Source organism: Colias croceus, chromosome 14 (assembly GCF_905220415.1).
Source record: "Colias croceus chromosome 14, ilColCroc2.1".
Lineage (NCBI taxonomy): Eukaryota > Metazoa > Arthropoda > Insecta > Lepidoptera > Pieridae > Colias > Colias croceus.
The window spans coordinates 684,402-699,436 of record NC_059550.1 but is presented as its reverse complement, the minus strand read 5'-3'; the positions used below and the strand labels follow the sequence as shown (position 1 = coordinate 699,436).

At 33.0% G+C, this 15,035-nt stretch overlaps 2 protein-coding genes across 3 annotated transcripts; one reads left to right on the top strand and one right to left on the bottom strand.

Annotated features, from left to right (window-relative positions):
* Window positions 1-6,030: 6,030 nt before the first annotated feature.
* LOC123697342 (ninjurin-A-like) lies at window positions 6,031-14,751 on the bottom strand. Of its 2 annotated transcripts, none has more exons than XM_045643817.1 (7): window positions 14,673-14,751; window positions 11,953-12,043; window positions 9,930-10,046; window positions 9,199-9,315; window positions 7,159-7,226; window positions 6,732-6,905; window positions 6,031-6,308 (listed from the first exon to the last, which is right to left on the bottom strand). In XM_045643817.1, exons 1-7 carry the CDS (start codon window positions 14,721-14,723, stop codon window positions 6,108-6,110), a joined length of 819 nt encoding a protein of 272 aa, XP_045499773.1. In that variant the 5' UTR covers window positions 14,724-14,751; the 3' UTR covers window positions 6,031-6,107. The 2 variants fall into 2 exon arrangements, with proteins under 2 accessions (XP_045499773.1, XP_045499774.1); XM_045643818.1 differs by having other exon boundaries at window positions 9,244-9,315.
* LOC123697343 (cytochrome b-c1 complex subunit 7-like) lies at window positions 10,430-10,787 on the top strand. The gene has a single exon (XM_045643819.1). It carries the CDS (start codon window positions 10,452-10,454, stop codon window positions 10,785-10,787), a length of 336 nt encoding a protein of 111 aa, XP_045499775.1. The 5' UTR covers window positions 10,430-10,451.
* Window positions 14,752-15,035: the final 284 nt, after the last annotated feature.

The window sequence follows — 15,035 nt, the reverse complement described above, 5'->3', positions numbered from 1 at the left end:
CACATACCTACACCAAACACACACACCACGATGTCGCGCGGACACATACAGATTGATACTTACAGTGCGATGGATCGTTGCAGCGATGTGTGCTCAGTCGAGTGACATCACAATTATACGTGCCCAATACAAACCACGAAATGAACCGATTGCAATAATCTACACATAATCCATAATCAACACTGCACGCATTCTTGAAATTAGTGCTCCAATTGCGTACAAAGTCGTCCCTAGAAGATGCAGCATGGCATACATTACGTAGACATGCCGTAAAATGGGGTGAATAGAAACGATTTCAACTTTTGAATCGATATTTCAGTATGTTTTTAGCAAGTTCCGAAGGTAGCAGTAATTGAGTCTTGTGAGTTAAAGTGTATTAAACTGTTTTCAATGAAAAACTAACTTAATTTCCTCGTCATTTATTTAATAAATCACATTAAGTGCACGTTTTCTATTTACCCGCGATATGGGTGAATGGAGACGAAAAGGGTGTCAATAGAAAAAAATGCCAGGGTTGTCAAAATTTATTTATGTAGGTACTTAGTACATATACCTACAAATTATTTAATAAAGTAAGTACCATCAACTTTAAAAAAATAGAACAGGGGTAGTTAATTATATTATGAACAATGCAAAAACAATTAGGGCAAATCACCCATACAAAAAAAAAAAAACTTTTAAGTAATAAACATAAGTGGATTTTACTGAAAAATTATGTTTAGTTTGTCAGTTAGATTATTAAACCATAGTGTAACAACGTATTTTTATTTTGTCACAAATAAAAATGAGGATGATACAACAACAAGACTTCGATTGATGTCACAATATTATGATAGTACACTTTTAGTATAAAGAGATTTCACAATCCCATAAAACTTGACGCTGGTTAAAGCGCATTAAAATCCAGGGCCTCTACCATGTCATTACGATAGACTTCATTATACACATCGATCACGTTTGGCGCTCTCATTGGTTGAGAGTTCAAACTTGGAGCGGGCCATAAACCTCCAGGTTCAGGTTTATAAATTAATTTTTTTATAATTAAACATTTATTTTCAATACGAATGAAAATATAAAGATAAACTAACTATTACAAAAAAGTATCAGGTATAATTTTGCGTAACAGCCCTAGCGATGTCATTTTCAATCACCCCATTTGCATTACTTTTCACACCTCAAGCGTTTCTATTTAGCCTTTCCTCTTTTTTATTAGCCCCATACTTAGATTCTATTGACCCCACAGACGACTTCTTTTCACCCCAAAATATTTCTTAATTCGAATGAATTCAGTTTTAGACACTTTTTTCAAAAACTATAAAACTCTGACTTACCCTCTTATGTTTCAACAACAGGAAAATAATAACACTGCACGGAGATACCGTATTGATCACTAATTGTAATGACAACATTAAACTAATAGAAATATTCTTTCGTCACAAAATCAGAGCCGTTGTGTTGATCACTTTGACACATAATTTTTCGCATTTATGAGGAACTTCACTCATATTTTGTCTATTGCCATCATACAGCCAGTGTTGAACTATCGAAAAAATACAAAAGTTCCTGTTTTAACTAATCAGTGTTGGCACACTAACGCACGGAAATAAATGTCGTTTTTTTTTCTATTCCCCCATTGAATTCTATTCACCCCATTTTACGGTGCATGAATAATCGTTTAGATCGATGATTAAAATGAGTGTCATGCAAGAAACGTGCTGGCGGGTCACTCATGTAGCATGACAATTCACGTCATGTCATGCTTGCATTACCGTCTAGAGACTACTTTTTAAAATAATAAAAAAATGTAGAACTCGCCTAGTGACGTCACTGCGTCTGACCGCCGCAAGCGCCACCCGGAACGGGCCCCATGCTATTTGAAAACGTTAGAATTTTTCTACGAGTCATTAAATTTATACGTGTAAAGATTATTATATTTAACCGAGCGCTTCTTTAGGATCTTAGATTATAAAATTTTCAATACGCTAAGTCTAAAATGAAATTGCATCTCTAATATAAAATAATATTCGTCTCGAGTTTTAGATTCCGCTCAGACATTTTTAATTGAATATATGTACTTGTTTTATTTAAAATATTACTTTGTGTATAGGTTTGAGAAAATATGGATTCAGGTGGGAATCAATAATGTAATTAAAATTGGTTCCCCAGCATTTAACTTGCTGATTTTATTCGAGTTTTGGATATACATATTTATTTAAATAATTTCTTTTTTAAAAACCACACGTTCAAGATTCGCTAAAATGTAAAATCGCACGTGATCTCTTCTGTTTTGTCACAAATGTGACCTTTTGTAAAAAGGATACCGATATTGTATCTGTTTGTATGAGTTTTTTTTTTTGTTAAAGCCATTTCACTACTTTTAGGGCTGTTTTTTCAATCCTCGTTTAAAACTTGTTCATCGAATAACGTATTAAACTACCATTTTAAAAATGTATTCTAATTGTCCGTATTTGACACTTGTCAGTTTACAGGTGACATTTTAAAATGTTCGTGTAATACTTTATTGGACGGATAAATTTTAACCAAGGATTGAAAAATCGGCCCATAGATATGTTCTGTTTAGCCTATCTTTCAGTTAAAATGAATTTGAGAATATACGCCGTAAAACTGTAAATTGGCTAGCAGTTTATCAGGGAGTGGTGAAAGTGGCTCTTGATTTTTAAATATGTAATTGTAAATCGGGAATGCTTAAAGTTTTTGGTATGGCCATTTTTTTAATATCAGAACAAAATAGCGCGTGAGGTGAATAGATGTTTCTAGAAAATTTCGCTCGTACACTTATTTTGAATTTGGTATTAAAATGTTGCCATACGATTGGCTTTTGATTTTATAATTATTTAATATTATATAAGTGGAGACGCGTGCGCGGGTTGTATTTAGGGGATGCGTTTATGCAACTGATACTATAATTAATGGATTATTTTGAAATGGCCACCTTTATTAGATTTGTTTTTTATTCAATACATTTGAACTCTGAAAGTGTTGTTTTATTTATAAATACCCCTGTTCAAATAGATGGAATATGAGAGAACAAGATTGTTATGCACGATTTTGTCTAAAACAAAATCGTACCACAAGGCCTGAGTGTTGAGTGGTCTTTAGAAAGAATAATACAAATGACAATTGTCAGTTATTCCTTGTTTGTCGCGAAAGGTGCGGGTTCGAGTCCCGCCTCGTGGTAATTTTTTTTATAAATTTATATTTATAATGCATTTTAATATCGTAAAACCAAAAATATCAAATTCAGCATTTATTACTACCTATTACGCCCTTAGTACACCGACGCGTTCGCGTCGCGTGCGGCAGCGAAACAACGAAAAATCTGTCAGTAGCACAGAATACATAATAGTAGCTAAACGCTACAGAACGGACACTCTCCGCCTCCCGCCAAAATTAAACACTTACCTCACCCCGCACGATCAGACATGTTATGGTACCCATTTCCCCGCAAGGACGATACCAACGACGTCTTTAGACGAAACGCAACGAAGATTGACAACATTAATCAAATTGACTTAAAGCAATTTTATTATTTTGGATTTGTGATTATCGTTTTTCGTAGAAAATGGTTAGATATTGTGCTGTTTACGGATGTATTTCATCAGAAAAACGCGAATTTTTTTTTACGCTAGTCACAAATGTGCCAACCATAAAGAGTTTACACACACATTTGCAGTCTCTACAGTGTGACTGTCAAAACGATAATTTTGTATGGAGTGTCCGGGGTGTGTCAGTAGTATGGCAGGTTTTCGCATATGATATGTCTCACATACCATAGATGAAATAGTTGCGTCCTTGTCAGTATTGTTTCGCAAGGAACTGTGAAATGTCCATTACACAGACGCATTGCGAAAACATTGCTGTTTACTAAAGCCGGGTCCACATTTGTAGCATTTCGGTGTATCGTATCTCCGTTGCGTGGCCTCGGCGCGTATCATGATCGCTAGTTTGGACGCAAGATGATACCCGTTATATCTGATACGGCCCGATCCGCACTAACCGTGTATCATGATACACCTCGTATCTGATACGCGTATCACGATCGGTGGTATGGACGTATTTTGATAGGTACTGTATTACGCTACGATATACGTGATACACCGCGAACCATCGTGTGTCGGTTTTTCCGCAATCATCAAAGAGGATACACATCGTATCGATCAAGTTTGGACGTGAATACAATTGATACGCGATCATTGCCTGTGTTCCCGCCATTTCATGGTTTGTGAAAGAGGAGTAAACATTGAAGATGAGCTGGGATAACGAAAGTGTTGTAATGATACACTGACATGATACAGCATTTGATAAGTATGGACGCGTTTTTTTTCAAGATACGGATTTATAATACGACATGGACAAATGAGGGTCCATATTTATGATACAAATACTATTGATCGTGATACGTCATGATGCTACAAATGTGGACCCAGCCTAACGTTCCGCAGATATTTCGCTACGCAGTAGTTTCGCGGAGTCATCTTGTAAATCGTCATTAGATGAAAATATAATTGTGTTGTTTGGCGCGGTTAACATTTTTACATACCTACCTACTTAGCCTACCTATTTATGTTCTGTCTGCTTATCCCATTTCAATAACTTCATACATATTATTATATAAATTTATAACTTCATCGCTCATGCACTACAACAAATGAAGAAAAAATTAATTAAGTTTTCTGAACGAAGACCAGCTGAACGCCTTTTTGTAAATTCTGTAGCTGCAGGGGCCGTATTATGATTATTATTATATTTTATTTCCAATCTAAGTTTCCAGACAGTTGACGTCGTGAATTGAACTGACTGGCAAATTCATATAGAGTAAGAACCCAGGGCCCCTGGGCTCTATTCTGATCGCAATACCCAGCCATGGTTAATTATGGTATAATATGAATTTGCCGTTCAATTCACGACGTATACTGTCTGGATATAAGAAGTCATAATAGAGCACCAGATATTCAGAATTGTGTATTAAATAAATAAATAAAATCTTTATTTTGCTTTAAACATGGTATAATTAGTAGTATTCTGGTCAGGGTAAATATAATTAAAAAACAATGCAGTATTTACAAAAATTTTATTCATAAATAAATTCATCTCTACAAAAATACAATAACTAAGTAATAAAATATTAAATTAGATTCATACTATACAGATCTTACATACAATGTTTTACAAATTCGAGATTCTTAAGTACACTATCAATAACTTATGTAATAGTAAATGCGAATTAAACAGTCTGGTTTCATTACACAAGTGATTATAAGATTCTTACAGTTGAGATTTCGAGGTAAATATATTCGATATTGAGCATTTTTAAGGTTAATAATATATCCTAATAATAGGATACAATACGATCCAACTAAGATAAGGATCGACTCGGCGCCATTAATATCTGTTAATAAGTACAAATGAAATAATAATCTGTTTTCGATATGCAAAAGTTTTTTTTGTGGTTTTTTTTCTTAATAAACGATAAAAGGTCTTTGACGTCCCACTGGTCGGTGACGATCGCGTTCTACTTTCTACAGAATAATGACTTTACATTGCAAATTCAGATGCATGTGCAAATTGTGCATCATGATAATTCGTATAATTTCCAAGCGATGATTATCAAACAAGATAATCCGCATGTTAGCACTGAATGTTTTGGAAATTTTAAATCTATAACTTAGTATTACCAACTAGGTATTATCCATTAGGTACCTACTTAATAAAAACAGTAGCACCTTACATTCCTTTAATATACTCAGCTCATACCTACACTGATTTTTGCCGACTAGTTAGAACATCTTTTCACTTGTAACATAATATTAAGATAATCTATCTATCTTATCAAACCTATTAAATACTAGCAGTCCGCTCCGGTTTTTCCCGTAGTTATAGTCTATCTGCCTATGACTGAAGGATCACGAACAAACCCAACAGTGGAAGAATTTTTGAAATAGGTTGAGTTCCAGAGATTATCCCGTTCGAACAAACAAACATAATCTTTAGCTAAAATTTTTTTTAAGTATTAAAGATCTTTATTTTGCCGCCATTTTTGACAATTACGTCAAACCGAGATTCGAATTAAGCTTTGTCTATACAGTCTATCCAGCTTGTTGAACGGTCGCTTGCGGTATCGACGCCGTTGGAGAGGCCACACTGAATGATGTTATAAACACATTAACTATTGTTACAAGAAATACGCCCAAAACTGTGAAATTGTTTATCTTGTCCGCTTTGCAGATATCTTTATCATCTTTTACATTATACCGACTGTTCATTATTAAACCTACGCCAACTCCGATCTGAAAAAAATAGTTGTAAAATAATTATTCTCTAAAAATGTTTATACCTACACATTACGAATCGGACGGGGATCTAGCTCTTAAATAGCTGTCTCCAGATAGGTACATAAATCATATTATATAACATAGTTCTATTGTGACGCGAAAGATAGACAAACAAACACATTTTCACATTTATAATTTTAACTACGGATTACTGAATCTGATCTGATCTTCACGATTTGCTGATAAACTGAATGATATATTTTTATACATTCTAGTTACTTGAACTGACTGATAACTAAACTGAAAATAGCATATTATCTGGAAGCTGTATAATTATACTAATTTAATCGATACACACAATTTTGCTTATCAAAAGAAAAAGTTAATTTCTGAATGGTTGCCATTAGCAACGGTGGTAAAACATGAAATTTTATGTACCTGTAACACAATACTTAGAGCGATGAAAGTCAAGCTGGGATAATAGTATGGATGAGATGACGCAGACTCCAGAACATATCTTAGTTGGTTAGCATTCGCTGATAATAAGGCCAAGTCCATCATGCCTTGAGCTAGATTTTTCTTCTGTTGGTATGTGTTGACATCTGGGATCGACTGCAAGAAAAAAAATAATTGTTAACTTTTTTAAATAAAAATATGACTGTTTTTTTTCCATTTTATATTTATCTGTCTAATATTAAATAATGTTTGAATGTATTAGTTAAAATATGATTTAAGTAGTCAGTTAGGTGCATTTTTTTTTGCCTGGGTTGACCAAAAAAAATGTCAAGGAAAATAATACTTACAGCTTATCAGTACTTACAGTTACATCATTCTATAATAGAGATACATATTAAAAAAATCTTACCCCAGGTATCATAGGCGAAATGGGCCGATCGTCCATACCGAATCTATACCCAAAACCGTTTGCTGCATCTAAAATAACAGGATAGTATATTTTATTATTAGAAAAATATGTATCTATTAACGATAAAATAGCGCGAATTTATCCTGTCAAATTAAATTTTTAAATACATGGAAAAAATATCTCAAAAACAACAATTGGTCGTAAGACCATGATAAAAAAAATTGTTGTTTTTGAGATATTTTTTCCATGTATTTAAAAAAAGAGAAAAAGGACCTAATCAAAAAAAGAACTACCTATATCAGTAAAACCACTTATATAAATCGAGATTGGGTTGCATTAAAATTTGTTTTTGTTGAATTTTTTCGCCCCGGATTATGATGATAATTTTTCAAAAAGTCTACCGGGACGAAATTAGACAAGTTTCATAAAAAACTAGGTATTCCGTACTTAAAAAGGTTAAAAATCTAGACTCATAAATTATTATCATTTAACATTTTACAATAAGATGACCTAAATAGGTACTTAGGTACTTTCATTCATACCCTAAGTAAAACAATGAATGCATAATTTTATCAATGCTAAGCAGGTACTTCATTGTGCATACGATGTTTATCATTTCAATATAAATTATTTATCAATGTGTATTATTTGTCAGGATAAGGGCTTAGCTATCATATAGATGGTACGTACGTTCCAATTTCTTAGAATTCAATATAAAAAGAGATAATGAGATTCTAACTAATATTATAAATGCGAAAGTAACTCTGTCCGTCTGTCTCTTTTCATCAACCACTGAACCGATTTGGATAAAATTTGGTTCAGAGATAGCTAAATCATTTTTAATGAATTTTATTCTACTTATGACCTTTTAAAATTATCTGTAAAAATGTTTATGTTTATAACGCAGATACACAAATAAAATAATAAATAAGTATACATACAATGGATAAAATGCATTTTAAAGCGTAATATTATACAGAAGTGCATAATTATTAAGGGTAATTAGAAAATTGTGTCAATAATTCATATGTAAATAATAATAATATTATAAGAATAATGTGATAATATTATAAGAATAACGGTGCGTTTACATCAAACGAGCGAATGCTCATTCTAACCGCACTATGTCATTCTTGCGTTGTTCTTACTGCGTTCGAAAAGATTCTATGCATGTTCTAATACTGAACAACAATACGATTCTTTTACACTAAATGACCAAAAGATTACGAAAGAATCCTCTGGCTCAAGCTCTATGTTCGTTTGATGTGAACGCACCGTAATATGTACATACATGCATCATGCAATAATATTGTTTTTGAGAGTACCTAAACTAGAAGTAATTAATAAAACTTCATGCATTTAAGCACGGAGAAATGCTAGACATTTTCAAATAAAGAAATCAATAACTAAATACTTAGTTAGTTATTTTAAGTCATTCGTTAAATTATATGTTTAGTGTTAAGGAAAATATAGGTATAAGTGATAAATGTACGTGTAATTATGGTATTATTATTCAAATACAAATACTTGAATAAATAATATAAATAACATAGTAATAGTACAGTTATTACAAAATATACATATAATATAGGTAGGTATTATGATAATTTATTATCCTTTAAAAAATTTAAAAACTCATAAAACATAATAAATTATATGCAAATCATACTGCATAAATTTTGTCTACAGTTGCCTACTTGTAATTATTTATAATGACGCCTTATTTCGGCAATCGGCATAAATCGGTCAGTTTTAATTCAAAAAAGAAATTCTACTTATTAACAGCCAATTTCATTTTAAAAATGGAATTCCAATTATTATTATAATCGGCTACTTAACTATATTCGAATTAGTTAAAATATAATATTGCTCTGTGGTTAAATTTGTCATCTAACCGGCCAGTTCTAATTTAAAAATGGAATTCCACAATAAATGATTTAACTTGACACTAGCAAAAAATATGCTCGCTGCAAAAAGCGCTCATTGCCATAATTAAAAAAAAAAATCGAATGAAATGTGTGTGCGTGCGTGACCAATCACCGTAAGGATAGTCGGGCTCGTCTTGACTGGTGTAGAGCCATTTACCGTCTTCAGTGCCGACACCATCGTCCTTCGTCGAGTGGTGGGAGCCCTCGCGGTCTGTTTTGTCGTCTCCTTCTGGAATTAATCAAATAATAATGATTATAATTACCATCAAAAATGTACTTGTAGACCAAATTATTTCGATAATTTTTTTTAGAAAGTCAGGGGTCAAAAAATTTACGTAATATCACCAATATCCAGATCCAGGTGCCGAGTTCAGTGGTATCGAGGAATATACAAATAAATGAAAAAATATCATAAATTGATATAATATTTTATGGATAATATTTTGTATTGACACATGCAAGTATGCGGTCAAGAGCAATATCACAAATGAGGTTAAACACAATTTCCGTCAGATAACCTAATTTGAATATACTGCATTACAAACTAAATAAAATAGGTACATTTTAAGTAAATATTTTTTTATTCCTCTAGTCATTAGCATTAGTGCATTTAACCTATACATAGTTATCTGAATTTTAACATCGAACAATATTTTTTATTATAATAATCCTCATATTAGGCAATTCATTGAAAAATAAATTAGACTGATTAAAATATATAAGTATATTTTATTTCGTAAATACAATTCTATACTACATATTTGTAATTTACGGAGCAGTCTTGTAATAACTAAATTGTAATGTAAGAAATACATCATTTATAGGAATAAGTATTTTTCCTACCATTATTATCATGTTCGGTATTCTTCTTATCGTCTGGCTCCAGAAGACCATCATCAATGCCAGGGTATGGCGTGGAGTCTGCAGGTGGAATGTCCTCCAAGTCATCTATTTCTGGACCTGAGAATTTTAATTATTTTTACTATTAATTATATTTATAATACTTATGAATTATAAATTATAATACAGGCAGTAGGAATATTTTTCCCGCCTTTTCAACATTTTTCATAGCTAGCCGTAGCGTACGTGTATAGGTAGGTAATACTTATAATGTTTTTCTCCATAAATGGACTGTGCTAACTGGACTAGACTATGAAAATCACAATGAAAATGGTTTTTAAAATTCAAACCATGTTTGAGATAAAAAATAAAACCTCTTCAGCTCATTACATCAATGTTTGATGCTGCAGTTCATAATATTACTATAGATAACCTTTTTGATGCATTTATCTATAAAACTGTACGATTAAATAGGACATTTGACACACAAACAGGATCTATCAAGCTAACTCAATTTCCCAAATCATGGCATTTAGAGTGACCAAAGTTCTTTTCGACAAAAACGCGCAGCTTCGAAAGTGGTGTTATGAGCTGGCCGGTTTCCATAAATACGGTTTACTTCGCGACGACTGTTTGTATGAGAATGAAGATGTCCAGGAGGCGTTACGTCGTCTCCCACCTCATGTGGTGGACGAGAGGAACTTCAGGCTGGTCAGGGCTATCCAGCTATCTGGTGCCAAGGTACTGATGCCGAAGGATCAATGGACCAAGTTTGAGGAGGACAAGTTATACCTGTCTCCAATTGTGGAGCAGGTGGTAAAGGAACGGTTGGAACGGGAAAAATGGGAGAGCGAATATTGAGTTACGTTGGTCGCTTGATGTTCTAATATAGTTGTTGTGATCTATATTATGGAGTTTTATTTCGACATACCTACTGTTGTTTCTTTAAAGATCAACAACCTCTATAACTAACTAAATATTTTTATATATTTTACAAATAATTTGTTTTTCATTAGCTACCTACCCATTAGCTTACGTGCTAACGGGAAGCTTTTTCATGTAGAGATTCCTAATTTCACATTTTTATGGTAAACTATCTTCCCGAATCGAATCTGTATTTTCTACACGCAATAATCTATACTAATATTATAAAGCGGAAGAGTTTGTTTGTTTGTTTGTTTGTTTAATCGCGGGAACTACTGGTCCGATTTGAAAAATTATTTCAGTGTTAGATAGCTCATTTATCGAGGAAGGCTTATAGGCTATAATCATCACGCTAAGACCAACAGGAGTGGAGCCACGGGGGTGAAACCGCGCGGAGCAGCTAGTAACGCATAAAATTCATCAAAATCGATCCCGCTATTTCTAAATACCTATGCATACACTATAATGTGTATGTTGTTTATAGTATGTTTATTCATATATATATATAATAGTTTACTTTTATTATCAACTACTAAACGCCCTCTATTAAAGTTTTCATAGAGCAATGCCCTCTTGACCGTGAAGTTTCTTACAAGTTTTTTTGTTTACTTGCATTTAATCAGATTTATTTTTGTACATGATCGTTATTATATCTTTGCAGTTATATAGCTCCACCTACACGTAACGTTACCCAATATTAAACAAGTAGCTACTCCTTAAAACTTTGATATTACGATTCATGGTTTTATGATAGATTATGTCGTAGGTACTAGCTTCCTGAAAGCTGCTTCACCCGCGTATTAAAAGTAACCCCGCAACGCAACGTTCCCGTGTGATTTCTCGGGCCTCATACAAGTATTTACCAAAATTCATCTAAATCGGTTTAGTGACTGAGGCGTGAAAAATGAACAGACAGAGTTACTTTAAATTTTTAATATAATTAAATAGAGAATAGAATAGTCTCGATGTAATGAAAGTCCAAAATCATTCGGGTATCATTCATTATTTTGTAAAGAAAGAATTGGCAGCAAAAATTATTAAACGCAGCGAAGTTTCAGCTAGAAACTTGTATGAGTAAAAATATTTTAATGAAATACTATACCAGCAAGAGGTGGTGTTTGTGGGTGCTTGTCAGGCTCCAGAAGAGGTTGTGATGGGTGTACAGCTTCCGCATCTTTCGGCTTATTGCCGTACTGCAACAATACAAAATACATCTATACATCTTTTAACCCATTGACCACCGAGCGGCCCAATGAGACCACGACACAATAGATTTCTATTGTGTCTGTGATTCCGGGGGCTGTGGGATTAAGATTAAATTATTTAGGCTATGCTTGAACTATAAATTACAAAAAAATCCAACAAAATTTAATCAGGGATAGTACCTACTCGTCAAGATTTTAGTGCATTTACACGTGCTCTTACAATATATTTGCCAAGGCCTATTAAAATAATATAAACAAATCTGTGGAATAACTGTCTTCCATCTTTGAAAGCATATTTTTGTACACATTTATATTACACAAAAAAAAAACGCAAAATTCCAATAAAATTCCTGTTATTCTAGGTCAGTTACCACTATACCTTGATCTATATGACTGACGCATTTTAGAAAGATACAGGGTTTTCCCATTATGATTCATTTTTCTCGTTTAATTGTTTAACTTACGTAGTAAATATTTATTAATCTGTGTAACGTGTAAGGGAAATAAAATAAAATCAGCCAGTCACTGTTCACATAGAGTGAAAATTGCTTCGCGAGGCTGCTCGCTCTGTAGACCCGCTTATTCAAATGATGTCTTTCAATAATTTTTACCAAAAAGACGAGTACGTATTTTGTCCAAATTACGTATTATTAGTTAAAAATATCTATACATATAATAAATCTGTAGAAGGGTCAATTCTGTACATTGAAAATATTGAAAAAATAAATAGCAGGGGGTGTTACTGGATCGATACCAAACCCAAATATGTGATTAAAAAATTTTTTGTCTGTCTGTCTGTCTGTCCGTCTGTCTGTCTGTCTGTCTGTCTGTCTGTATGTGAAGACATCACGTGAAAACTACCGGTTCGATTTCGATGAAACTTGGTATAATTATACCTTATTATCCTGGGCGTAAAATAGGATACTTTTTATCCTGGAAAAATACGTAGAAAAAAAAAAATCTTAATTTTTCAGTTATCCATAGACGTTGTTCTATAGAACCGCGAACACACGTTGCGTATTATTATAGGCCTAGCCGTATTTGGGTCAGATAGATATTTATAAAATGTCATTGTCAGATTTACTCAAAATGGAGAAATAAACCATCCACGCGAAGACCGACATCCGCGCGGACGGAGTCGCGGGCGGAAGCTAGTATACAATAAATTTGCTTTGATGCAATTGAATTAAAATAGAAAAGAGAGTAGAAGACAATATAAAAGCTATTTTTATAGCATTGCAGATGCAATTTATATTTTCTATACTGTAAATTTTTTTCAAAAATGCTTAGAAATTTTGAAATACTTCCGAATATCTCATTTCACATTTTGGAGATATTTCGATATGTTTTACGGATTCATTGTCTTGTCTTTTAAAGTAGGTTAGCACTTTTACTTTATTATAATTTTGAGAAAAAAAAAACAAAACAAATTCTGGTCGCAAAATTTAAGGGGGTTAAGAAAAGAGGTCGCGGTCCAATAAAAATACACGAACAAGACAAAAGGGTTTTCCCTTTATTAATGACTCATTTGACATTTAATTATTGCACAGAATGCCACGGATTCTCACGATTAATATTGTGCTAATAACCTAATTGCATGGTGATACAGCCTTGTATCCGTTCTGGTATGATTGAGGGAATTAGGTACTCTGGGGGAAGTATGGACAAACAACTCATAATTGAGATTGTATTTAGTAATGTGTCAAGGTGTGTTTGTTAGATTCAAGCCGCCATGAAGAGGCCATGAACAAAAACCGTAGACAAATAATTATAAAAAATAGAAAATTGGCGCTAAATTTGGTACACACAGCGCCATCTTTTAGGAGAGATGGAGACTCATAAAAAGGAAAGATTGCTAAATTACAAATATTCATTGATTGATTGCAGCAATTAAAGTCAAAAATTACTGTTTCATACAAATTATGAATACGAATAAATTAATATAAAGGAGCTGCTATTTGGATCTGTATCTTAAATAATTATACAATAAAAAATGTTCAACTGCAATACCTCTAGTAAACTATAACAATGATAATTAGCAACCAGGAAAACGCCATAAAACTGCATACAGGAAACTGTATAGCAAGATATTTTCTTATTTATAGAATAAAATAATGTTAATTCCAATCCATAAGTGGCCAACAAGAATATCTATTATATCTGTACGTACCTACTGTCATATATTCATAGATGAGATCATTTCCCATTCCACGTTAGCAAATAATTATAGTTCAATGAAAACCACTTCGAAAAAATGAAAAAAAAATCAAATGTTATAGATTTTAATGAAAGCTCATGTCTGGCTAGACCATCTATCCTATCTCCGGCTAGAAAAAATACCTATTCCGTATCCCGTATCCCAGACGCATTTAGAAGATCAATAATTAATTTTACACTTTATAAAACATCATAAATACAGGAGTTATTTATAAAAATATTAATATTTTGAATAATATATCGTCAATGTAATTTATTTATTCTTCCTTCCACATTTATTATAATCATTCGCCGGTAAACTTGATAAAAGCTGGACACTCACTGCCCGACCGATCACTTTTACACACTCCAAAATCAAAACCCTTCGTCAGCGTTCGAAAAAAAAATGCCAAAAACTCACAGGGCGCATGTCTATTAGGCGATATTCCGCGCGCTCCATTGCGTGTGACATGGACACATCTATCGCTCACAGTTCACAGATACACTATGACAAACCAGTTTACAACAAAGTACAATACAGTATGAAGGTCAAGGTACTAGCACTATTAGTGTCGAATCAATTAGCCCGCCTAAATCATTATCTGTTCTTGCGGATATTTACCTGTGTTACTAATTTAAAGAGTATAATAAGGTAACTAGCTTCTTGCCACGGCTTCGCACGGATAATACTTGAGATGGAAAATAGCCTCGGTGAGGATGAAACATTTTGGTGAAACAAATTTTGAAATCTGTACGGTCTACAGTTGGTTTTGTGTGGAAACAT

Coding starts and splice junctions, on each gene's coding strand:
- LOC123697343 (XM_045643819.1), top strand. CDS start 10,452: ATGGCATTTAGAGTGACCAAAGTTCTTTTCGACAAAAACGCGCAGCTT.
- LOC123697342 (XM_045643817.1), bottom strand. CDS start 14,723: ATGTCACACGCAATGGAGCGCGCGGAATATCGCCTAATAGACATGCGC. Junction 7,227..9,198: donor CGAGCCCGACTATCCTTACG/GTGATTGGTCAC, acceptor CTGTTATTTTAG/ATGCAGCAAACGGTTTTGGG. Junction 6,309..6,731: donor CTCTAAGTATTGTGTTACAG/GTACATAAAATT, acceptor TATTTTTTTCAG/ATCGGAGTTGGCGTAGGTTT.